The 23,575-nt window shown below is 42.4% G+C and overlaps 2 protein-coding genes across 3 annotated transcripts in view; both read right to left on the minus strand.

The window, feature by feature from the left end:
- Positions 1-7,157: 7,157 nt before the first annotated feature.
- On the minus strand, positions 7,158-10,026 carry TIMM8A (translocase of inner mitochondrial membrane 8A). The gene is made up of 2 exons (XM_039218085.1): positions 9,756-10,026; positions 7,158-8,239 (listed from the first exon to the last, which is right to left on the minus strand). Exons 1-2 carry the CDS (start codon positions 9,885-9,887, stop codon positions 8,078-8,080), a joined length of 294 nt encoding a protein of 97 aa, XP_039074016.1. The 5' UTR covers positions 9,888-10,026; the 3' UTR covers positions 7,158-8,077.
- A 631-nt stretch (positions 10,027-10,657) lies between these two features.
- Positions 10,658-23,575, minus strand: part of BTK (Bruton tyrosine kinase) — a 32,637-nt gene continuing 19,719 nt past the window's right edge. Inside the window, exons 6-19 of one of the 2 annotated variants that reach the window (XM_039218105.1) lie at positions 21,894-22,022; positions 21,514-21,581; positions 20,379-20,566; positions 19,893-19,955; positions 19,252-19,306; positions 18,896-18,975; positions 18,606-18,733; positions 17,720-17,794; positions 17,070-17,241; positions 16,390-16,606; positions 15,059-15,123; positions 14,137-14,255; positions 13,454-13,611; positions 10,658-11,158 (exon numbers count right to left, since the gene is read on the minus strand). In XM_039218105.1, the coding sequence (XP_039074036.1) occupies positions 11,087-11,158; positions 13,454-13,611; positions 14,137-14,255; positions 15,059-15,123; positions 16,390-16,606; positions 17,070-17,241; positions 17,720-17,794; positions 18,606-18,733; positions 18,896-18,975; positions 19,252-19,306; positions 19,893-19,955; positions 20,379-20,566; positions 21,514-21,581; positions 21,894-22,022 (1,589 nt within the window). In that variant the 3' untranslated portion in view covers positions 10,658-11,086. The remainder of the gene's footprint in view (positions 11,159-13,453; positions 13,612-14,136; positions 14,256-15,058; positions 15,124-16,389; positions 16,607-17,069; positions 17,242-17,719; positions 17,795-18,605; positions 18,734-18,895; positions 18,976-19,251; positions 19,307-19,892; positions 19,956-20,378; positions 20,567-21,513; positions 21,582-21,893; positions 22,023-23,575) is intronic. The other variant, XM_039218104.1, reaches the window with a different exon arrangement.

Raw genomic sequence — 23,575 nt, forward strand, 5'->3', positions numbered from 1 at the left:
GGCTCCACTATGGCTCAGTATGGCACTTTTGCTGATCCTGTCCTTATTTAAAATTTTGATATTCTGTTCATCATGGATTTTTGCATTCATTTCAGTTGGCAAATACTGAATTATCTAGATTATTGAGGATTTTTTGGTATGCCCTTAAATTCTGCACAAAAGGTGAGTGCCTTATTCATCCCACCCTTATCACACTTGCTCGAGTTCCATAGGTATATAAATAATCTATTTGAGACTCGTGGACATCTGAAAGTATTGCAATTCAGGGATCACCTGGCTGGGTCAGTCAGCGGAGTGTGCAACTCTCGATTTCAGGGTTGTGAGTTTGAGCCCCACATTTACTATAGAGATTACTTAAAAATAAAATCTTAAAAAATTGAAATGAATAGGAAGGAAGAGGGGCGCCTCGCTGGCTCAGCTGGTAGAGCATGCAACTATTGATCTCAGGGTCATGAGTTTAAGCTCCACATTGGGAGCTGAGCCTTCTTAAACAAACAAACAAAAACAACAAAACTAAAACTACTTGAAAGTGTTGCAATTCAAATATAGAGCTTTTATTCCTGGAAGTGGTTTCCATCATACCTCTCCACTTTTTTAGTACAGAGTTCAGAGGTCTGAGGTGGGGAGACATTTTATTTTTAAAATAATACTTATTGTTTGAATATGTAATAGTCACATGATTCAAAATTCAAAAGGCATACAGAAAAGATGTATAGTAAACTCTCCTCCCATCCCTACCCCCTAACAACCTGGTTCCTCTCCCCAGATGCAACCAATACTAATATTATCCTTCAAGAGATAATTTATGCTGATTCAAGCAAATGTGCACATTTTAATCTCCCCCTTTTTACACAAACAATAGTGTATTGTGTCTTAAAATCTTACTGTTTTAATTTAACTTTGTATTGGATCTCAATCCATGTTGACAATGCATAGACATCCCTCATACATTTTTATAGCTGCATAGTTAAGTATCTCATTGTAGGAACATTATTTAATCAATATCTTATTGAGGGACACTTGGGTTGTTTCCAGTCCCTTTCTGTTACAATGCTGCAGTGAATAACTTTATTTGTCATTTTGAACATGTGAATACATCCATAGGATGAATTTCTAGAAGTCAGATTTCTGGAATAGAAGGCTTGTACATACATAATTTGGTAAATATTGTTAAACTGTTCTCCATGGAGATGGTACCAATTTACACCATTTCCTTACACTGCCCACACAACAGTATGTTAAAGGAATTTTGCTTTGCCAGGTGAGAGATGTTATAGTTCAGTGTGGGTTTTTAAAATATCTATTAATTATAAACATCTTTTCACATATTCAAGAGCCATCTGTATTTCCATTTCTTTGTATTGTCTCTATATCCTTTGTCCACTTTTCTAATGAATGGTCTTTTATTATTGATTTGTAGGGGATCTTTATATAATAAGGAAATAAGTCATTTGTAGAAAAGCTTCAGGGATTTGTTTCCTGTCTTTAACTTTGCTTAATGAAGTTTTTACTGTTCAGAATTTTTTATGTAGATAAAATTAACAACCTTTTTATTTCATGGCTTCTGAGTTTTGTGCGAAGTAGGGAAGTATGATGAAAGCTCCCTTGAGAATAAAGACTGAAGGGGTTCTTATTAATCACTATATCAGTAAGGAAGGGAATGTGAATCAGTTAGAAATTTCTAAAATTCCATAGCCTTTGCAATTTCCCCATTTATTCTGTATTTTGTCCTCAAGTCTATTTTCCTATAGTGAGTCAAAGCAAAACCCTTAACACGTTAAGGTCTTATGTGCTGGTCTTGAATAGGAAGAATGGAGTGAACTTGGAATAACAGTTAATCTGGTGGGAAGAAGAATCCCGGAAGTGTTGGCAGCTTTAAGAAAAGAGGAAACAAAAGCATCCCTGGGATCTGGCTGAGGGAAGGAAAAAGAAAGTGCTTGAAAAATGGGGATCAGCTCTTCCGACCTGGTGGTATATCCTGCCACACAATGATAATGAAAGATAGCTGTTTAGAAAAAGAACTAGACAATGTTGATTATGTTTCCTTTGTCATGACAAGGCACATCTAGCAATAGCATGACCACATTAGATTTTTAATTTGAACACTGGTTTAGTACACAAGTCAGTCACATTATATAGAAAATGGCCTAAGCCAGGGCGCCTGGGTCGGTTAAGCTTCCGACTTTCACTTAGGTCATGATCTCGCGGTTCGTGGGTTCGAGCCCCGCGTCGGGCTCTGTGCTGACAGCTAGCTCAGAGCCTGGAGCCTGTTTCAGAGTCTGTGTCTCCCTCTCTCTCTGACCCTCCCCTGATCACGCTGTCTGTNTCTGTGTCTCCCTCTCTCTCTGACCCTCCCCTGATCACGCTGTCTGTCTCTCTCTCTCCTAAAAATAAATAAAAATATTTTTAAAATTTTTTTTAAAAAAGTTAAAAAAAAAAAAAAGAAAATGGCCTAAGCCTTCTGGAAATGACTACAGGTATCAGGTACAGCTTGACAAGTATTGCCGAGTCCCTGACTCCCATTTCCTTCTTTTTATTTTTCCTTTTTGTCATTCTACTCCTGCCTCCTTTCCTTACTGAAGTCCAGTATTAAAATTCAAGTGATGTTTTGTTTTCTTTTTGGCTTGTTTCTAAATGTTCCTGTGAAACCTTTAGAAACCATTGTTTGTGAATAATCTTTTAAGTATCTGACTTTAGAGGTATGCTTATGTTCCTTAAACTGAAAGGGGGCAATAAACATTTCTAGGGGATACGCAGACTCTGGATCTATACAACCGGGGATAGCCATTTGCATACCTTCCTCTCTGCAGCCTGTTCAACACAATCAGTTGTTACCTTCCCCTCCTCCCCTTGGAACCTCAAGGGATCCTCTCATTGGCACATTATTCTATACCCTACCTCCTTTCCTATCATCTGTTCTACTCCCTTTCCATGTTAGTCCAGACTTCTCTCACAGCTTCCCCATATTCCTAGTATGTGCCCACTTGCACTATTTGAATCCAATCCTCCCTAGTCTCTTGCCTCAATTAGCAAAAATACTCTTCCTACTGTTCTCTCTGCCTTAATCCAACTACCATCTAGCTGCTAAAATGATCTTGCTAAATAAATACGTGAGGGTAAGGGGAGGACTTTCATTTATTTCAGACAATTCTATACTGTTTGAAAGTTTTAAAACATGCATGTAGTACTTTGGTCACTTAAAAAATGTGCAAATACGATTGTATTACTCCACTGTTTAAAATCCTCCAATAGCTTCCCATTGATTGCAAGATAAAACTCAAAATTCTTAATATTATATGCTCCATTAGCCCTGCCACTTCATCAACTAGTCAGCTTCATTAAGTGACTTTTTGCTTTTCTCTTGTTCTCCCAGATAATGACTCTGCCAGGGTTATCAAAGATGCTCAGTTCCAAATAATGGAAATAAATAGCTACCATTAAAGCAGCTACAGTGTGCCAAGTACTTTACATGTGATCTCATTTTTCAACTCTGGGCATTACCATCTCAGCCTCAGAAGATCAGGGGCACCCGGGTGGCTCAGTGTCTTAATCATCCAACTTTTGGTTTCAGCTCAGGTCATGATCTTGCAGTCATGAGTTCAAGCCCTGCATCAGGGCTATGCTGATGGTGCAGAGCCTGCTTGTGAATTCTCTCTCTGCCCCTCCCTCCTCTCTTTCTTTGTCTCTCTCTTAAAATACATAAACTTAAATAATTTTTTTAAAAAAGAAACTGAAGATCAGAGGTTAGGTGACCCCTAAGGTCACACAGGTGTTGGGAGAGTCAGGATATGAATCTGTTCTGCCCAACTCTGAAACCTATGCTGTTTCCATTATACTATGCTATCTCTGAACGAAATGCTCCACTCTCACCTTACCTTTTAAAGAAACATTACTTCCTGTCTTTAAATACATTAGGATGGGACACCTGGGTGGCTCAGTCGGTTAAGTGTCCAACTTAGGCTCAGGTCATGATCTCACAGTCCATGGGTTTGAGCCTGCTTCGGATTGTGTCTCCCTCTCTCTCTGACCCTCGCCTGCTCACAGTGTGTGTGTGTGTGTCTCTCTCTCTCTCAGAAATAAATAAAACATTAAAAAAATTTTTTAATGTTAATGGCTGTAATGATTTAATCATCAAATTGCTTTAACATTTCTTATGTAAGTACTAAAAGTAGTAATTCAATTATTTTCTTTTTCTGTGTCAGGTATCAAGTTTGGGCACTGCCTTGAAGCAGCTGTTTTAGGGAAGCCAATCACATGACCAGCCCTCGACTGGACTGACCGTTCTGTGATTGGTGTGGCATTCAAATGAACTATCTGACCAAGGCCTTGGCTATTGCCAGTGTCTATAGAGTCATTTTCATACAGTATTTGCTTTTTCCTACTGCTGTCATCACCTCTGCCATTCTTTTTAAGGAATGTCAGCAAAGGCTCTCAGCAACTTTAGTGATACCACTTGTGGTTTCCTCACCCTGGTTCTTGGCCTTTTTTCCTCCATGTCTTTTGAGAGGTCCCTTGTGGTATCTGTTGCCCTTTGACTGGAGATCAATTAATCTAAACAATACACTTTCTCTTACATGGAGTAAAAATGCAAGTTACCAGACTCTTCTGCATCAGCCTCTTTTTGAGTCCAGATGAGGTAGGAAGGGAGTATGAAGAGTCTTAAAAGATGCACTAGTGGTTGTTCTTTGAAATAAAATCTCCCCAGGCCAAGATTTTTTAAGGTACTGATATAAATGAACATTGTTTTTTTTTTTAAAAAGGACCCTGATCGCTTTCCATGTAAATGTTATTTTACATGAGGTTTATTGACTTGTTGCATTTTTAAATCTAAACTAATAGAGATTTGTTACCATAAATAAATATGAAATTCTTGCTTGATTTCCTTGCATGTCTCCCCAATGTTCATTCATGGACTCATGGGCCTTAGGGATAGTCTTGGTTCAGTTTTCACAGTATGCTTAGTAAAACCCTAGAGGTCCTAAGACAGTGACTTAGGCACCACAGGGGCAGGTGCAGTGGGGGTGGGGGTCACAACAGCGAGCCTCCAGATATCCCCACCACTGCCAGAGCAGCTTTGCTTCTCTGTTTTATACCTTAGGGTTCCAAGTAAGATTTCATTTCAGAAGAGTCTGCTAATTCAATCCTTTTGTTTCCTACTTGGAGTCTTAAGCATTCTACCCTGAATATTGAAATGAGAATTTTGAATGTTATTAGGGCTGACACTACCACCTTTCTATCAAGATTCTGAAAATAAATTTTGGAGACTGACAAAGCAAACAAAACCTCAAATTGTTGCTCTGGTATACTTAACCTCCTCGCACACAGGGGAAATGTTCTGCCTTTTCTTTCCCATTATCTTGTACCTAGCAGAGTCAAACACATACTTGGTGCTCAAGCACGTATCAATCTGACTCTCTCATTATGTACATTAGCTGAGCAAACAGTAACACTGTAAAACAAAACAGTTAACTTTGTGCCTAAATATGAGAATATTTTAATACTAAGTGAAGCAAGAGTAACAAGGAATATATAGTTAATAAATAATGACATCATAATAATATATAATAAAAAGGAAGAGTAAAGGGGCACCTAAGTGGCTCAGTCGGTTAAGTGTCTGACTTCGGCTCAGGTCATGATCTCACGGTTTGTGGGTTCAAGCCCCATGTCAGGCTCTGTGCCGACAGCTAGCTCAGAGCCTGGAGCCTGCTTCAGATTTTGTGTCTCCCTCTCTCTCTGACCCTTCCCTGCTCACGCTATCTCTCTCTCAGAAATAAATAAAACCTTAAATTTTTTTTAAAAAGAGTGAAGAAGAATGAATAAGAAGGCAAAGACTAAAAGACCCTCCCTTTATGACTTGAAGCGTATGCTAGATACCTAACCGAAGAGCCCGAGTTCTCCTAGACTTCAAAATGCCATTATTCTTACTACTCTACACATGTAGAGTAGTAATCTACTAACAGCAGCCAGACCCCCCTAAAACTTAAATTATATCATGCCACTCATCTGCTAAACTCCCTCAAATGGCTCCCCATCTTGCTTGGTAAAAACCAAACCCTCGCAATAGCCTACAACACCCTGTGTGATCAGTGCACGTCCCTGCCTCCCAGCCCCAATCCCTCTCATGCATAGGTCTCTGACTTTATTTCTTACCATTCTCCTTACTCATTTCACCCCAGCCATAATGACCTTTTGTCTATTCTACCTTAGCATCACAGCATGCTGCTCTGACCTTGGGGCCTTTGGACTTTCTGTCATCTCTGCCTGAAATATTCTTCCAACATGGCTTGGTGACTTAATTCTTTCAGGTCTCTGCTGAAATGCCATGTTCCCAAGGAGGCTTTCTCTAACCATCTTGTCTCAAATCACAATACCCCCACAATCATTCCCTAATACCTCATACTCTGCTTTTTCTCCATGGCACTCCTTTGCTTTTTGGGTACTCCTGAATCCCTGGCACCAGAAAGTATCTGGCACAGAATAATCACTTAAAACTTTTGGTGGGGGTGCCCGGGTGGCTCAGTTGGTTAAGCATCTGACTCTTGATTTCAGCTCAGGTCATGATCTCAGTTTGTGAGAATGAGATCGAGCCTCATGTCAGGCTCTGCAGAGCCTGCTTGGGATTCTCTCTTTCTCTCTTCCTCCCTCCCTGCTCCTCTCCTGCTCATGCTCTCTCTCAAAATAAGTAAATAAAATGTAAAAAAAACTTTTGTTGAATTTTTTCATCAAGATTTTTAAAACTTTCCTTGTAGTACATATACAGTGGAAAGCTAAAAGGACTTGAGGCTTCTAGAAATGTGTATTTTCCCAACCTTCGTGGGCTTGAACTAGAGACTCCCAACAGGCAGTTCCACTTTAGGTCTATACTCCAGTATACTACTAGGATTTGAAGATAGGAGGGGAATCCAGTCAATATAACCTCTCCCACTACACTCAGGAACAGACTGTCAACACTGAATTCCTTCGCTACCCATCTCATCTCATCTCACCTCAAGGTTCTCTTTTTCTCACATAAAGGTCAGAGATTCCTGGAATACCATGCTGTTCCTTACACAGAGGAGGTACCCTGATTGACTACCCTTCAGTCTTAGAAACAGCCTAAACCGAAATCTCTCCAGGGTGCAGGTGAAAACCAGAATAGAAAGCCTTCTCAATCAGAGTTGAATTTTGTAGAAGCTTTTATTTCAGTGATTAAAAGGATGCAATAAATGGAACCTATACTGATTAACATTAGGCATGCACCTCTACCTGAAACTGCTGTTAGTTCTTGACTGGCCTAAATCTTTACAACCTATTTAGGCACATCTTTGAATTTTTTCAACCCTGATATAAAGTGTAAGTAAGCTTCTTTCTCGTGGCAGTTTAGTAATGAGTATTATGCTTACTGGCTAGATTCCTTTATAACCAAAGGCCTCTAGGCACTCAAGCTACCTGTACTATCTTGAGACCACACCTTACAGAAGTAAATCACAGCATAAGGGAGATAATCTAGAAAGCTGAAGTATATTGTATTAACATCTCATAGATTTTTTTTTCCAGCACTGATAGATCACTAGATGAGGAGGCCTACAGTTAAGTAGCAAATTACTCTTTGCCCACTGTTGCCCTTTCTGAAAGACACAAAGATGTACAACAATCTCCCCAGAAATCTGAAATGAATCCATGCAAATGACAGATTGTACCTATGTGGTCCCACTATCAAATTAGAGAAAGCAGTTCCACTATCAAAATTATAGGGAGCAATTAATGGGACTTTGAGAAAGCACAGTCCCACATACAGTAATATGCATCTAGTAGTTTTCCATTCATCTGTCAATTGTTTTAACAACATTAGCATTAAAAAACACAGCCAAATACACATGATCCTCAAAGCACACGCGCGTGCGTGCGCGCGAGCGCGCACACACACACACACACACACACACACACACAATTGGTCTTTGTTCATTCTCAGACGACAGGATGTCCCAAGAGTGACAAAGGTGGGAGCCAATCCCCCCATAGCCTTTTCTTCAACTATCCCATCAACAGCTCTTCATTTCTTGAACTACCTTCCTTTTCCAAAGAGGTAATTCTGAGATCAGTCAGAAAGGCTTTCTGAGAAAATTGGCTTGGTTTTCTGGGTCTGTTCCAGTCGATTCAAGATGAACTGGCTTGTATCAATGAAGCGCTCAACGCAGTTCACAAAACAGGCCTCAGCCCGACTGTCCAACTTTGGCCCAGGCTTGTCCATGCACTTCTCCTGCTCAGGACAAGATACAGAATCACAAAGAGAACTTGGGGGGAAAGGGGAGGGGTAACTTCTTGCTATTTAGAGGAAAAACTTCACCTAAACCCAGTATCTGTTATGTTAATATTTCTCATTTGGCATATGGCAAGCAGTTATTTACAGCCTTACATTAAATTCTCACAACAACCCTACAGAATAGATACTATTATTAACACTTATTTTACAAAGAGGGAAGCAGTGGCAGAGACAGTTTGTCCAAAATTACTGGACCCGAAAATGGTGGCGCTATTACAGAGGGGAAAAAAGAGGGGGGGGGGGATAGAAGTGAAGCAACTATCGCTGAATTTGGTTGTAACTCCACAATGCTGCCGCCATTAAATGCCTTTAGAGTAACTGTGGGGGGAGAGTGTGAAAGGATAAATCACAGCAATGACACCCTAAAACCTACCAAACAAAAACGAAATCTACTACCCAAAATTCTGTAACCTTGTCTACTTAAGCCAGAAGTTCTTGGATCCTCTCAAGATGAATGGAAAATTGTATAAATTTTCCTGAAGGGCCCACAGATTACAAATTCTTAAAGGAATCCTTAACCACACCTCCTTCTGGCCCAAATGTAATGAATTACAGGTGTTTTTTTTGTTTGTTTGTTTGTTTGTTTTTAATCAAAGTACCAAGGAGTACAAGAGTTAAGTAAGTATTTGTTAGGGGTCAGAGTCCCGTAAGACTTTAAGTTTATGTGAAAGGGACTACGGAACCGATAACTGTATATAGTTCAAGTTAAGTGGTTTAAATGAATTTTACTCATTATTCTCTGCTGTGTATACAAACCTCAGACTCTTCACTTCCAAGGAAAATTATCCTTGGCCTCCGAATTCGGTAAGTTTTTTTTTTTTTTCTTCCCCTCAAGGCAGGGCCATTATGCTGTCCTTGGCAGCCAGAGAACACTTTGATTCCAAGCTGCAAATGCCTTTCCACACTTTGCAAAGTCCCCTCACAGGGTCTATTCAACTCCTCAACCTTCAGACCTGAAACTGTCTGGAAGCAAATTTAAGTGTGTATGTGGGGGAGATTACGCCACTTTTACAGTTAGTGGGTACAGCCACTCATTTCTCATGGGCAACGGTTAAAGTAACTGGGCAATCCAGGTTAACGCTGAGGAGTCTAGAAACGGGAGACTCTCTTCCTGGGAATCAGGGTTCCAAAAATAAGATCTCAGTATTGGTGGCGCTCATCAGTCTTAGGGACCAGCACCAGGCAGCGACAACCTCAGGTGCCTAAAGTGCTGCTCGGGACGGGTGTGATCCCCAGTCCTCTGCACCAACAAAGCAAGGTCTAGTGTGAGAATCCCCTGAGAAGTGGAGTCACCCTCTCTCCCCTCCCGCTTGGTCTGAGAAAACAGAGGAAACCAAGGCAAGATGCTACCGGGTCCTCCCCGTCTCCGAATCCTGGATTTCCTGGCGAGTCCTGCCCGGCAGGGCTGGGGGAAAGCAGGGAATGTGGCCAGGTCCCAGCCCCAGCTCCTCACCCAACAAAGTTCCGTCATCTGGTGCACCAGCTGCTGGAAGCGCTGCTTCTGAGTCTCCACTTCGATGAAGTGCTGCAGCTGAGGGTCCACCGAGCCCAAACCTGCCGCGGACGAAGACGAAGAGGCATCCATCCCAGCTCCGCCACGCGTGCAGAGAGGAACTCCGCAGCAAAGCACCGACCTTCACGTGTCTCCGCGACGGAACCGGAACCACAACCCACCGCCTCCAGGCCCGCCCTGTGAGTTCAGTGCGCCGGCGTGAGGCCCATCACCCTCCCGCCTGCCTGCTGCTCCTCCCAGCCGCCTGTGATCCTGGCTCCTGACCGCGACCTAGCGGCCGCGCTTTGCGTCAGACAGTAGGCCTCCGGGCTGGCCGCCCAGTTTCGCGGTGCGGTCAGTCGAGATGCTATTCCAAAGAGAAAGGTTCAAAGGCGAGAAAGGAAGTTACTTCACACCAGGCGGCCGGTTTCTGGCCCGCCCAACAGCCCCGGCCCTGCCCGCTTCCAAATTGGCCCGTGCTTTTCCTGCCGCTGCGCTGGTGCATGTCAACCCAGACGCCTAGGCCCGTCTCTTAGCCATCCTGGAGCCCCAGTTCTTTGATGGTTTCCCCCTTCCTGACGTAGGGGAAAGAGGCTCCTGCAGAATTTGTCCCCAACTTTCAGGTTAATTCCGGTAATGCTGTGTGCCTGCTGTGTGCCAGGCACTGGTGATATGCTTGTGAGTTTGGCTGTGATTCAGAGCCAGAATTTTCCAAGAGCCAGAGGGATTAAATTGCCGTGGATCTTGTCTAGTTCTCAAAGTAGGAACCTGCCAAACCAATGCCACGCAACAGTTCTCTGGAACACTGAGATAGGGCGCTTCAGGGAAGTTGTGAGATTAATTGAGATAGCAAGAAAACTTCATGCTTTCCAGTAATTTTATTTTATCAAAACACCCTGCCCTCCCATTTGTAATGACACCGTTTTATTCTTGCCAAATTCTGCCTCCCTCCCCCCAAGCTCTAATGTCTACCCAAAGAGCTGTTGGACCTCGTCAGGCTATTTACATCCCTCCGTCCCCCAAACCTTCCATCCCAAATTCAGTCCTGTCTTAATACTCCTGGAAATTGTTCTCTCTGAGGACAATAACAGGCACAATAATTCTTTGGCTTTTGCTCAGAAGGTACTATTCCAGAGAATCAAAGAAGAGTGTCATTCTTAGATGTAGAGGGGAACCTTTGTGTATTCAGCAAGAGCACAAAGGCTCCAATGCCAGCAAGCCTGGGATTTCCTCAGAAGTGAAATTGGGGCTTGTGGAGGAGAGGAATAGAACCAAGAAGCTTATTGGTGAGCTCAGGATTCTTCGTCCATGACATCTAGGATGTTGCTCAGAAGAATTTTGAAAGTAGGACGTTCCTCTGCTTTCTAAAACCAAAGAAAAAGTATAGTGTAATAGTGGGCTAGAATTCACAATTCAATGGAAATGCACTGCGTAAGCAGCAAATGTTTAAGTGTATACGATATGCCCTGTAGCATACCCTGTCAATTACACACACAAAAGAATGAATGAGAGAAAGAAAGAGGAAAAGAAATGGAAGTGCTCCATAACATCCTTGTGCACTTTTCCTCTTTAGTAACTCAGGTTATTAATGTGATGGGACAATTTGCAAATTAAACCCACAGACACTGATTAAAGTGATAGTAAATTCATTACAAAATTGTACACCAATGCATCCTTATTGTGTATCCTGAAGTGAAAAATGGCTACTGAACAAGTTTAAATGTTTGACAGAACTGAAACTGTAAGCTTCCAAATACGCTTTCTATCATTCCACAGCCAAAGTTTTACAAAGAAATTAGCAGTTCAAGATCATGGGCTGCATCACTTGGACATTTTGATTACCACTGTCTGGCCTTTAGACTAAGACCCTTTGTGACCTCCATGGTCCATAAACCCCTGAGATATTTTGTGATTCAGGGCATATTCATGCCAGAAAGCTCTCAATCCATCAGAATCTAAAAGTCATCAATTTCTTGTTCTTTTGAATCAGTGGTTCTTAAACCTATCTGAGTATCAGAATTTCCTGGGACAATATGGAAACCAACTTGACAATAAACTATTCGCAAGAAAAAAAAAAAGGAATTTCCTGGGACATTTGAAAAGACTTTTCTGGGTTCTGCTTTAGACATATCTAATTGGAATCTCTGGAAGTAAGGCCCAGTCATTTGCAGCTTTAAGAGTTCCCCAGGGATTCTGATATGCATCCAATTTCATGAGTATTACTTTTCTTTAAATGTTTAATTATTTATTTTGACACAGACAGAGAAAGACAGTGGGAGAGCCTGAGTGGGGGTGGGGAGGTGAGCAGAAAGAGGGAGAGAGAGAATCCCAAGCAGGCTCCATGCTGTCAGAGCAGAGCCCAATGTGGGGCTTGCTCTCAGGAACCATGAGATCATGACCTGAGCCAAAATCAAGAGCCAGAGGCTTAACTGATTGAGCCACCCAGGTGCCCCTCATGAGTAATACTTTAAACAGGCTGTGAAGAAAGCACCTGTCTGAAACAGTTAACTAGCAGAGCGAGGATGTCCTAATTGGGAGGGAGCATTGTCAATCCCCCTTAATCCTTCATGGCACAGGAGAGAGAAGGGAAATGGTTGTCCCTTTCTCCACACATCCTTTGTGACCTCAGTAATTTGTTGAAGGGAAGGGAACCATGCTATGCTCTAGATACCCACTTTTCACCCCACCAAGAGGGCTCCCAATTCACATATATGCTTGTTGGACACTGTCCTTCCTTGTTTCTAGTGGCACAGAACTAAGCCAAGCATTCATTTCCTACTAGATATTTAGGGTGCCAAATTAATGTTTCCAAGGATCTACTGAAACATGGAAAGTACCTGTGAAAGAACTCAAGGTGAGAGCAGCAAAAACATTTTAGTAATAGCAGGACAGGCTCCTTATTTGCAAAATACCGCCTCTACCCACATACCACATTAAGCACCATATTTAAAAAAAAAAATGACCACTACCAGGATGCCTGGGTGGCTCAGTCAGTTAAATGTCATCTTTGGCTTAGGTCAGTGGTTCATGAGTTCAAGCCCCACATCAGTCTCTCTGCTGTCAGCATGGAGTAGTCTGCTTTGGATACTCTGTCCACCTCTCTCTCTGCCCCTCCCCTGCTTCTCTCTCTCTCTCTCTCTCTCTCTCTCTCAAAAGCACTAAATAAACATTTAAAAAATAAAATTTAAAAAATGATCGCTACCTATTTTAGTTCCTTTCAGTTTTTTTTTAAATGACATTTAGGACCACAGCCAGAAAAGTTTCATAGTTAGTAAAGTAGAAGAAAGAGGCAATGACTTCCAAAGGAATCAACACAAATTTTAATGACTTTTCTCTTCATTGTAAGTGTCCATACATTTGCCTGAGTACTGTTAACTGCCTGCTTATGCTAGGTGACATGGCCCCACAACATCCCCTTTTCCTAAAGCTGAGTTAGTAATGGAGTCTGCTAATGATGCTCTAGAGAGAACTGGATGAGCCTGGGAAAGCCTCTGTCCACTGAAGGACTAGGGTACAGGCTGGGTCCAAGGATGTGTGCTGTTATCGGTGTGTGCCCAGTGGCCTCGTGGCCAGGGAGCATGGGAACTGGATGCCTGGCTGGCTAAATGGGAAAGTACAGCTCAAGGAAATCATTTAAGAGGTCCCAATAAAACACTTACCTCATGCCAGCAGCTGTACATGATGCTATATACCCTCTCTGAAGCTAGATGAGGTCTATAGAGACGTAGGCCTTGGGTAATGTGTTCAGCTGTTTCACTGTTAGTAAATCTTTCATATGGCATCTTCCCCAGAGAGTAAATTTCCCACATCAAAACTCCTAGAAAATGAAAAAAGGTATTATGTCGATTTGCAGTCTCTTCAGAAAGATGGGATCCTAGTCTTCCTAGATCAATGTCAAATATTAGATGCAGCTGATTCCCCACACTGTGAATTTTGTATTTTGTCCAAACTTCTGCTATAGTACTGACCACACTGGAGGGTAAACAGGATTGTACCGGACTATTAGCTCTTCTAGGAGAGAGACAGCATCTCATTTGTTTTTGTAATTATAGGATCTGGCAGAGTCCCTTGGTACATAATCAGTATTCAGATGCTGTGGAATACTGAATAAATTGTTCCTCTCAATGTATTGTAAGTTCTAAGAAGGCAGGGATCATGTCTAGTTTACTCTTTTGAGCCCCAGGAACCCCTGTGGTGCCTGACAATAGTAAGCAGTCTCTAAGGACTGGTAGAACGAAAACAAAAAAAATAGTAACCTCTGTGCACAGGTTACAAAGTGGCAATTTCCCCACTGCTTCCCCTTCCTTTGAGCTGTATAATCTGTATAATTTTATCCACTCACCAAAAGCCCAGATGTCAGATTTGCTGCTGAACTTGCTATACATAAGGACTTCTGGTGGAGACCACCGGACTGGAAATTTGGAGCCTACTGAGCTTGTGTATTCATCATCCAGGACATACCTGTGAATGGTTCAGGACTTGTTACTGTTACGATGTGAAGAGCTTGACGTGTGCTTAAAATTTCTTGGCACAGTCACATGAGCTGCACAAATGCATGCCTATGGGCCAACCAGTATCTTTTAAAAAAAGCTATTTTTAATGTAATCCTGTTTTCTTATCTGAATTAGCTTTATTGATTAACAATATGGTTATGGCAAGTATGAAGTGAAATAATACTCCCTTCTTCTTCTCTGTCCTCCTTTGCCTTTTCTCCTTCCTTCTATTCTGCAGTTGCCCATGGGAATTAGACTGGGAAAGAAGGAGGCTCAGGAGTAGAGACAACAGAATTAACAGATCAAGAACACGTATTTGGAGAAATTGGCTTTAAAAAAGAGGGAACGAGAAAGGAGAGGAGAGGGATATTACAATAAAACGAAAGCACAAAATAAGTGACTTAAATAATTCAGAGAAAGAAAAGAAACAGAAAGAAGGCAAAAAAGACTAGAATGAGGGGATAAAATAAAGGGAAAGGGTGAAAAACAATAATGCCACCTCATGTTTGTGCTGTGCTATTTTTACTTTTAATTTTCTAAGATTTATTCTTCTTGAGAGAGAGAGAGAGAGAGAGAAGCAGAGACAGAGGGAGACACAGAATCTGAAGCAGGCTCCAGGCTCTGAGCTGTTAGCATAGAGCCCAATGAGGGGCTTGGATTCACGAACTGGAAGATCATGACCTGAGCCGAAGTCAGACACTTTGAACAACTGAGCCACCCAGGCACCCCTATTTTTACTTGTAGAGGGAAAGATGAAAAAGGCATACTCACCTGGACAGGCCAAAGTCAGATACTTTAACAACTCCTTGATCATTTACCAAACAGTTTCGGGCCGCCTGTAGTACAACAGTTACCAGTGAGACTCTGGCCCTGACACATAGGTTAAAAGCACAAAGCTTCTGCCCGCCAGGGGAATGAAGCCAGGGAACCCTCATCTCTTTCACTCAAGAGACACTTTCCCACCCAGCAGGAGTCAGCTGTTGCCACTGAGAAACTTGGATACATTTCCACTACATCTAAACCAACCTGCTACCTAGACATAAGTAAAGCACTGAGGGCATGCAGAATGACTTCATTCACAGTGATGATTTCAAGACACCCCTTCCTCTACTGAAGTGCTGAGAGAATTAAGGAGAACAGGAGGCAAGTTTGGTTTGTTTGGTTTGCTTTTCTGCCAGTGGGACTAAGACGATTGAGCCTTGGCCTCTGTGAAATAAGCAGGGGCACAAACTGATGCCTCTAGAGGCCAAGCAGGCACAGGCAAAGTGAAAGAGTTAAGTGGGGAGGGTAGATTGCAGGAAAATGCAGAGCATGCAGTTGGTCTGATGGAGGCAGCCATTCCTCAGCTCCAGTTGACTGTTAGCATGGCCTGTGAGAATGGGCCTGGTGTTTCAAGATGGTCAAGATTTTCAAGAGAAGCTAGACATTCAATTTTTATTTTTAATTAATTTTTAAAGTTTATTGATTTATTTTGAGAGAGAGAGAGCGCTCAAGCAGGGTAGGGGCAGAGAGGAGGGGGAGAGAGAGAATTTTAAAAAGGCTCCACACTGTCAGCACAGAGCCCAATGCAGGATTCAAACTCCTGAGCCGTAAGATCATGACCTGAGCTGAAATCAAGAGTCAGGCACTTAACCCGCTGAGCTACCCAGGTGCTCTCAGTTTGTTGCTTTTTTAAAATGTGTTTTTAAGTGTTTGCTAAGCAATACACAACTTTTTTTTTTTTATAAAAGAACAAATGTACCCATAGGCCCCCCATATATGACTCTGATGTAACCAAATGATGGCTCTGTGCCAGGAACAGCCCCAATGGGAAGCAGGGTTGCCCTTCTGTCCTAAAGGACCCCACCATTTTTACTTGCTGTGGTAGGGGGCTGGGAGTGAGTGACTGCTCTAGCTACCACTGTAGCAGAACTTGTGGTGTTAGAACTAGAGATCCTTGACTGCTTGACCACTGGGGCATAGGCTCACCTAACTCTTAATACTTTCTACATAAAACGAAATGATGATTCCAGCAACCCTTCTCATCCATGTAATATATATCTTCCTCTGCTACTTCCACCCCCTCAGTCCTTGTTCCCAGGCCAATCTTTCTGAGGTCCTACCAGGTCTCGGTGAAGGAATTGCTTTGACTCCAGGTATTCCATGGCTTCACAGACATCCTTGCACATCTCCAGAAGCTGCTGAGTCTGGAGGCGGTGGCGCATTTCCCTCAGGTAGCTCAGGAGGCAGCCATTGGCCATGTACTCAGTGATGATGAAGATAGGGCGCTGCTTGGTGCAGACACCATACAACTGTACCAGCTTCTCATGGGAAAGATTCCTACAGGAGAGGCAACAAACCAGTCCTCCCTTTCTAGCTCTGCATACTAATCAGAAAGGGGCTGGAGAGGAAAAGGGTTGGACTGGAAGTAGAGTATCAAATAAGGGACCATGATAACAAGTTGAGTTTCCCCCTTCCCACCCTAAGCCCCAAATGTGCCTAATATGTGAGAGTGGAGAGGGATTTGGAGCCCACCAATAGAACAGAAAATAAGCCCAGTGCTGACTGAAAAATAAGGGTAATTAGAATCAGTGTTCCTTTTGAAGGTCTCATTTTTCACATTTATCCCCAAATGCTACTGAGATGGTATACCCACATAATCAACACTACTATCAACCAATATCTAAGATAAAGAAATGATTATTTCCCACTCTAAGTCACCTTAAGCCACAGTGGAAACTGTCCTGGTAATTCCTAGACTCCAGCAACTAGATTGAGGGTTGAGTTTTGGGCTATAACTCACATCATGACTTTGGCTTCTTCAATGAACTCATCCTCGGACATGGAGCCTTCTTTGATCATCTTGATGGCCACATCATACTGGCCTCTCCACTTCCCATACTTCACTACCCCAAATTGTCCAGTCCCCAGCTCCTTCAAGAAGGTCAGATCCTTTGGATCGATTTCCCATGATCCTATAATAACAAAGCCTTGATATGATTCTTTGGGAGTCATGTATGTATAATTCCTGGAATAGATAAGAATCTCTACTAGGGGAAGAAATAGGCAAGTGTAAAAAGGAAATGCTCAGGAGTACTAATCTCTTTGCTCGGGAAAATCTCAGGGACAAGGTGGTTCGTGGTTGGAGGAATTGGAATTTTAGGTGAAAGTCAGCCATAAAAGAAGGAGAAACTAGACAATCTGTTAAAAGTCCTTTATGATTACGTTCTTTAACCACAATTAAAAAATAATCCCTCTATTAATCTATGTTTCTGCAGTCCCAGTAGGAGCCACCAGGAGGAGACAAATTATTAAATAACTTATTTGGTTTTGTCTGAATCTTCCTTGAGGTTGCTGGTGCAGAACAGTGTGCTGCAAGGACTAATTGGGTCTGCCAAAGGTGGTCCTTGCAAACTGGCCAGTCCACCCTACCCTAGAGAAATAAATAGTTACCGTAGCCCAGGCCTGCAGTGGAAGGTGCATTCTTGTTTTGTTGAGACACTGGATATTTGAGCCTAGATATGAGCCCTGAAACATACAGAAAGAGTCATGTTGCTGGTGCAGTGTAGGAGAATGTCGTACACACCCTTGCTTAAAGCTTCACACTTCTGATATTCATCTTCCTGGTACATTTTGAATCCCAGAAGATCTCCATGAACTCAATTTTTTCTGGAAGTTTCTCTTCTCACAAAAGGATTTTCAAAGAAAAAAGAGAGAGAGAAATACTAATTGAACTACACTCCCCAACTAAATATATCCCCACTTCCCAGCCCAGGCTTAGCTCACATCCTACTTCTGCTTTTGATACTGAAAAGTGTTTTATGGGACTCCATAAAATGACGGTCTTGACACTGCCTTGCATGGGAGTAGCAGACAGCAGCAAGTCTTCTCAATGTATTCATGTCCTCACCAAATCTCCCAGTTTTTTCAAATGTCTACCAGACTTAGAAACTGCCTTCTGATATTTTCTAACCTGTATGTTCTTTGAGGGCAAGGATCTTGACTAATAACTTTACTGTGTTCTCCTCCAGTACCAAGAAAACTGCTGAGGACACAATAAGAACTCAATGAATAGTTGCTTATTTATTAGTTACCAGTATATTCTATGTCTTTCTTTAGCACTGAGCATCAGTCACCAAATAAGAAGTCAGTCCATACTGGGTGTAAAGTCTGCCTTTGACCACCACTTTACTTGACCTCTACCCAGCATCATAAGGGTTTTCTTTCACCACTAATTTGAACTGCCTGGTGAGGCCTTTTCTTCCCTTCACCACCTTGTCCCGAATTGCTTCTGCTGGTTCTTGTCACATCTTTCTTCTCTGGTACCCCTGATACTCACCTGCAGAGTTATGCTGATGGTAGTTAATAAGCTCAGGGATGGTGCTGAAAAGGTGCTTCTCAGCCAGGTAATACTGGCTCTGAGGTGTAGAACACACAACATAATGGCGTATCACCCCTTGAGGGTCCCTAAGGAAGTGGATGCTGAGTCAGCAACTTGGGAACAAGGGTCAGTAGGACCCAAGAAGTAAAGTGAAGTGAATTTTTAGTTTAAGAAACACAGGTAGGAGGGGCACACTATTAAAGCACCTCTGCCCTTTGTCCCCAGGGCCTTGGAACAGCAATGCTCACCCTGTAGATTTAGCAAACACAGATACAGTATATTTTCCTGCTTTGCTGGAGTCTCTGACAATGAAACCTCCTTCTTTCCCCTGAAACAATGAAAAAGAAGCTGACTTTAAGGAGGAAATGGTGCTCACACCTGCATCCCACCTGCCCAAACCTGAGAGAAAATTTAAGCCTTAATTTTACTGCCATGTTCCACGTTTGACCTGCAACCTCATTGCTTTTGATTCTGAAAAGTGTAATTGAGACCCACCCCAATAAAATGACAGCCTTGACACTGCCTTGCCTTGAGGTGACAGATAGAAGCAAGCCCTCACTTGTTGTGCAAGGAGAATGCCATTTGCTTGTGGTCACACACTTACCTCTTGCTTTAGCAGTTGCTCAGCTTGACTCCGAGTCATGTGTTTAGAATACCACCTGTAAAGGGAGAAAGCTTCAGCAGCTCTTAGGCCACAGTGTTAGCAGCTTAGAGGTTAAGAGTGCCTTCCACAGCTTGTCTGTGCCAGTGGTTCAGTCAGTTCACTAAACTCCTATTTATTGAGTACCTATCATATGCATAGCACACTGCATCCCTTTCCCAAAGACTGGTTGGAAATGAAGAGTATAGAACAAAAGGCAGAGGGGTTTAGGGAAGAGATTAGGAACAAGGCATTCAAGGACAATCCATTTCCATGCTTAGGGAGAAAGGACAATGACAGAAGTTTGACATTTTCATCCTTTCAAATGTTTCCTATCAAGCTGTCAAGTCCTTTTCTTTGAGTGGTTCTTCTGAATTTAGGTGGGTGGGGCTGTGTGATGACCTCTCCAGCTCTCATAAGCAAAGGGTGTTTGGGGTGAGGGTAAGACATACCCACTGAATTGGGGTGGTGGCATCATTTGACCCAGTTGGCAATGTCTTTAATAAGTATCTTGAAATTAAAAAAATTATTGAAAGTTTAAGAACGTATACACTATATTCCATTCATCTGGGAAGACTGTGTGCTGGGAACACAAGCATACTCACTCATACATTTCTATGGAGTCTTCTGCTTCGGTGACATAGTTACTAGGGATGTAGCCTTCCTGCCTGTAGGGGAGACAGTGTGGTAGATCATCCAGCACTTCCCACCCTGGGGGAGTGGATACAGATTCATATGCCTGTGTCCCTGGGCTCAGAACCCATCTCAAATGGAGGTATATAAACCATACCCCTCCCTCAAAGAGGATCATATCACTGATGCATAGGTAGGCCAGTGAAGTGTGTAGCCTCTGCATAAGCAGTGCTGGTTATATGCACATGAAAATATATGGGCCAGATCTTACAGGCTCAGAGAGTTGGCCACAAGTAGAGCTGCACTCTGGGAAGTGCTTCGCGGGACAGCATAGTCACTTTGGTGTGGGAAGAACAATTTCTGATTGGGTTACCAAAACAAGGGAATCATGCTGCAAGACTTTGCACTTATGTGGGGAAGGTGGGCACAAGGCTCCAGAAGGGCTGGAGTGGACTCACCCATTTTTATCCCGTGCTCTCCACCAGGGTAAATTGCTCTCCTCCAAAATAAAATATTCATCACCCTTTCGTAGCTGTAGATCATTTGCATTCATTGGCATATAATCATAAAGGGCTACAACCTTTTTCATCTCACTTGTAGAGGCAGGTGCTGCTGTTGGCTCAGGGGGCAGAGGCTTTTTCAAGATCTGTGTAGTGGGGGGGTGGGGAAGTAGGGGAATTTGGTTAGATATCAAGCTCTCTCCACTGCTCTTCTCCCCCAACTCTCTGGCTTACTAGAGACACCAGTCCCTAAATCAGGAATCTGAAAAAGGTTTATTCAGCATTTATTCAACCAGTTTTCAAGTACCTATGCTGGGTTCTCAGCCTGGAGTGCACATCAGAATTATCTAGAGGGTGACTAATGATCCCAGGCTGTTTCCTATATCAATGGTGTCAAAATCTCTGGGGATAGGACCCAGGCACCAGTATTTTTACAACTTCCCAGACAAAAACCATGAACAGCCATGATCTGTAAACATTGGCACTAAACTAGTACATGGATCTACTAAGTGACTCCGAATCTTAGTTTCCTTGTTTGTAAAATGATCATAACAACTCCTGCCCTGCTTACTTATAAATTATGAGAGAGGTTTTTAGATTTCAAAAAGTAACCAAAAAAATCAATAATAACATATCAGTGGTAGGATCAAGTATTGGGTGTACAGGTGTCCACTTTGAAATTCTTACAACTTTATGTTTGAAAATATTTTTCATTTAAAAATATCAAGATTTGTTTTGTTTTAAACAGGTGATTGGATTAAATCGTTGCCAAGAGCTTTGCAGCAGCTCTCTATCTTATCACTGAATAGGAAGTCCTAATTAGGACAAATCCCATGTTTCCTCAAGAACACCAATTAACATTACTAAGTCCTCTGGGAATTCTAAGACTGGTGTGTTTTCAGGGTGTGACTAAGGTTCTTTTTTTTTAATTTATTTTTATTTTTAATTTTATTTTTAAATTAATCTCTATGCCTAACATGGGGCTCAAACTAACGACCCCAAGATCAAGAGTCACATGTTCTAACAACTGAGCCACCCAGGTGCCTCTGTACATTTCCATTTAAGCAGTAGCGGCACCAATTTCCCTGTATACCTGGTCTTCCTCAGGTGTGGGAGGAAGGGGCTTTTTCGTCTTTCGGTGAGAACTCCCAGGTTTTAAACCTACAAAGTAAGAAACCAGTGTTGATATGGAATGCATCATAGGAAAGGGCCCAGGGACAGATTTGATCAGGGACTTAGCTTTTGTATACAGTGCCTTTAGGAAAGTTACGAAAAGTCTAAGTGCATACAGCCCTGTACCAGGTTGCACAGCTTCAAAAGCAGAGTGCCAGCAGGATTTCAGCCCCCGCTAATCCCCTCTCCCAAGCCCCTTTGTGCAGTGGGCAAAATGTACAAACCTGGGTTTGACAGCCCCTTGAAAGGGTGGTGGATAGGGTCAAAAAAGGGAGAAATTATATTGATTAAATCTCTTACTTCCATTCCTGTTCTCCAAAATTTGGCAGCCCATAGCATTTTTGGCTGTCTGAGAGCAGCAGAGATACTGCCCATCGATCCAGAAGCAAGGATGGTATTTCTGTACCAGATCACTGTTGTACCGGATTACTGTAATGGGAGAGAGAGACAAAGAGATCATATCTGACATTCTGAAGAATCCACCATTAGCATGTTTTCATCTTTGACTAAGGTTAGTGGTGAGCTTCAAATAACTGCCCCTTGCTCAGAACCAGTTGGCTCATATCTCTGGCCCTGGAGAGTTCTTGTGTAGTTCTCTTCAGTGGTCTGTCATGATGACTATCTCCTGACTACTGTGGTAAGAATATCTGATGTCTCCAGAGCCCAAGAACAAAAAAAAAAAAAAAAAATGTTCTCTGTTTTCCCAGTAACCACTACAATCTTCCTGTAAGGCAAAATGTTGATTATGGTGTTCTTTTCCAGATACCGGAAACAATATCCTGATGCCAAACTCACTCCAGTCTCAATATGCCAATGTCCCAGCTACCTGAGTGATCGTTTTGTGAGATTAAGATATCTGCCTTAGTGAGAATATCTGCATCAGGCTTTCTGTGTTCATAAAATAGTCAATATAATGGAGCTCAGGAGTAAATGAAGCGATTCTGCCTCTAGAATAAACATGGTTTCAGTCTTTGTAGGGCCTCCGCGGTGGGTTAAACTCATTGTAGGAGATAAACACAGCACCTCCATTTCCTTCACAGAGTCATGAGGCTCAAAAGACCTCCCAGAAGCCAAAGTACTTTGCAGAGAATAGAGTGGTTTGCAGATAGGAAGAATTGGTATTACTGTTTTCAATACTGTAGCATCTCGAGAACCTGAGCATGAAGTCAATTAGACAAGTCATCTTCGGATCGAGTTGTCAGATAACAGAGCAAAGACACTGAAATAATTGACAATAACTAACATTGGGACAAAAAGAGATCAGCTGGTCTAAGAACATGCACATTTGAGGACCTACACATCTCAGCCTTTACTGCTAAGGAGAAGTCCACATAACTTTTCTTTAAAAGATAAAAACAAGGTGGGAACGCCTGGATGGCTCAGTCAATTGAGCGTCCAACTTCGGCTCAGGTCATGATCTTGCAGTCAACAAGTTTGAGCCCCGCGTTGGGCTCTGTGCTGACAGCTCAGAGCCTGGAAACTGCTTTGGATTCTGTGTCTTCCTCCCTCTCTGCACCTCTCCCACTCATGCTCTGTCTCTCTCTGTCTCAAAAATAAATAAACATTAAAAATTTTTTAAAAAGGCAAAGTTTTCCTCTGGAGCGACCAGCTCAAGTCCTTAAGAGCTTGCTAGTCACACTCCATTCACTTAAGACTTTGAGAGAAGCCTAGAAGCTTCTGGGGGTCAGGTGCATTTCACAGGCAAATTAACAAAAGTGCTGTGTTTTTTTTTTTAAGTACTATTTTGATGCTTTTCTAAACATGGATTGGAAGACTACTAACCACCGTCCCCTGCCTACAGCTTCACCCTTTAACTTCTCATCACTCCCCTTCACCATCATACTATGTACAGGGTGGTGGGACCTAGTCAGATGGAGGTGGAATCTAAGGGGTTGCATTGTCTGTAGAGAATTCTTTAGCAATCCCAATCAAAATTGTACCAGCATTCTTCTCAAAACTAGAACAAACTATCCTAAAATTTG

Source organism: Hyaena hyaena, unplaced genomic scaffold (genome assembly GCF_003009895.1).
Source record: "Hyaena hyaena isolate Hyena2069 unplaced genomic scaffold, ASM300989v1 scaffold_744, whole genome shotgun sequence".
NCBI classification, from domain to species: domain Eukaryota; kingdom Metazoa; phylum Chordata; class Mammalia; order Carnivora; family Hyaenidae; genus Hyaena; species Hyaena hyaena.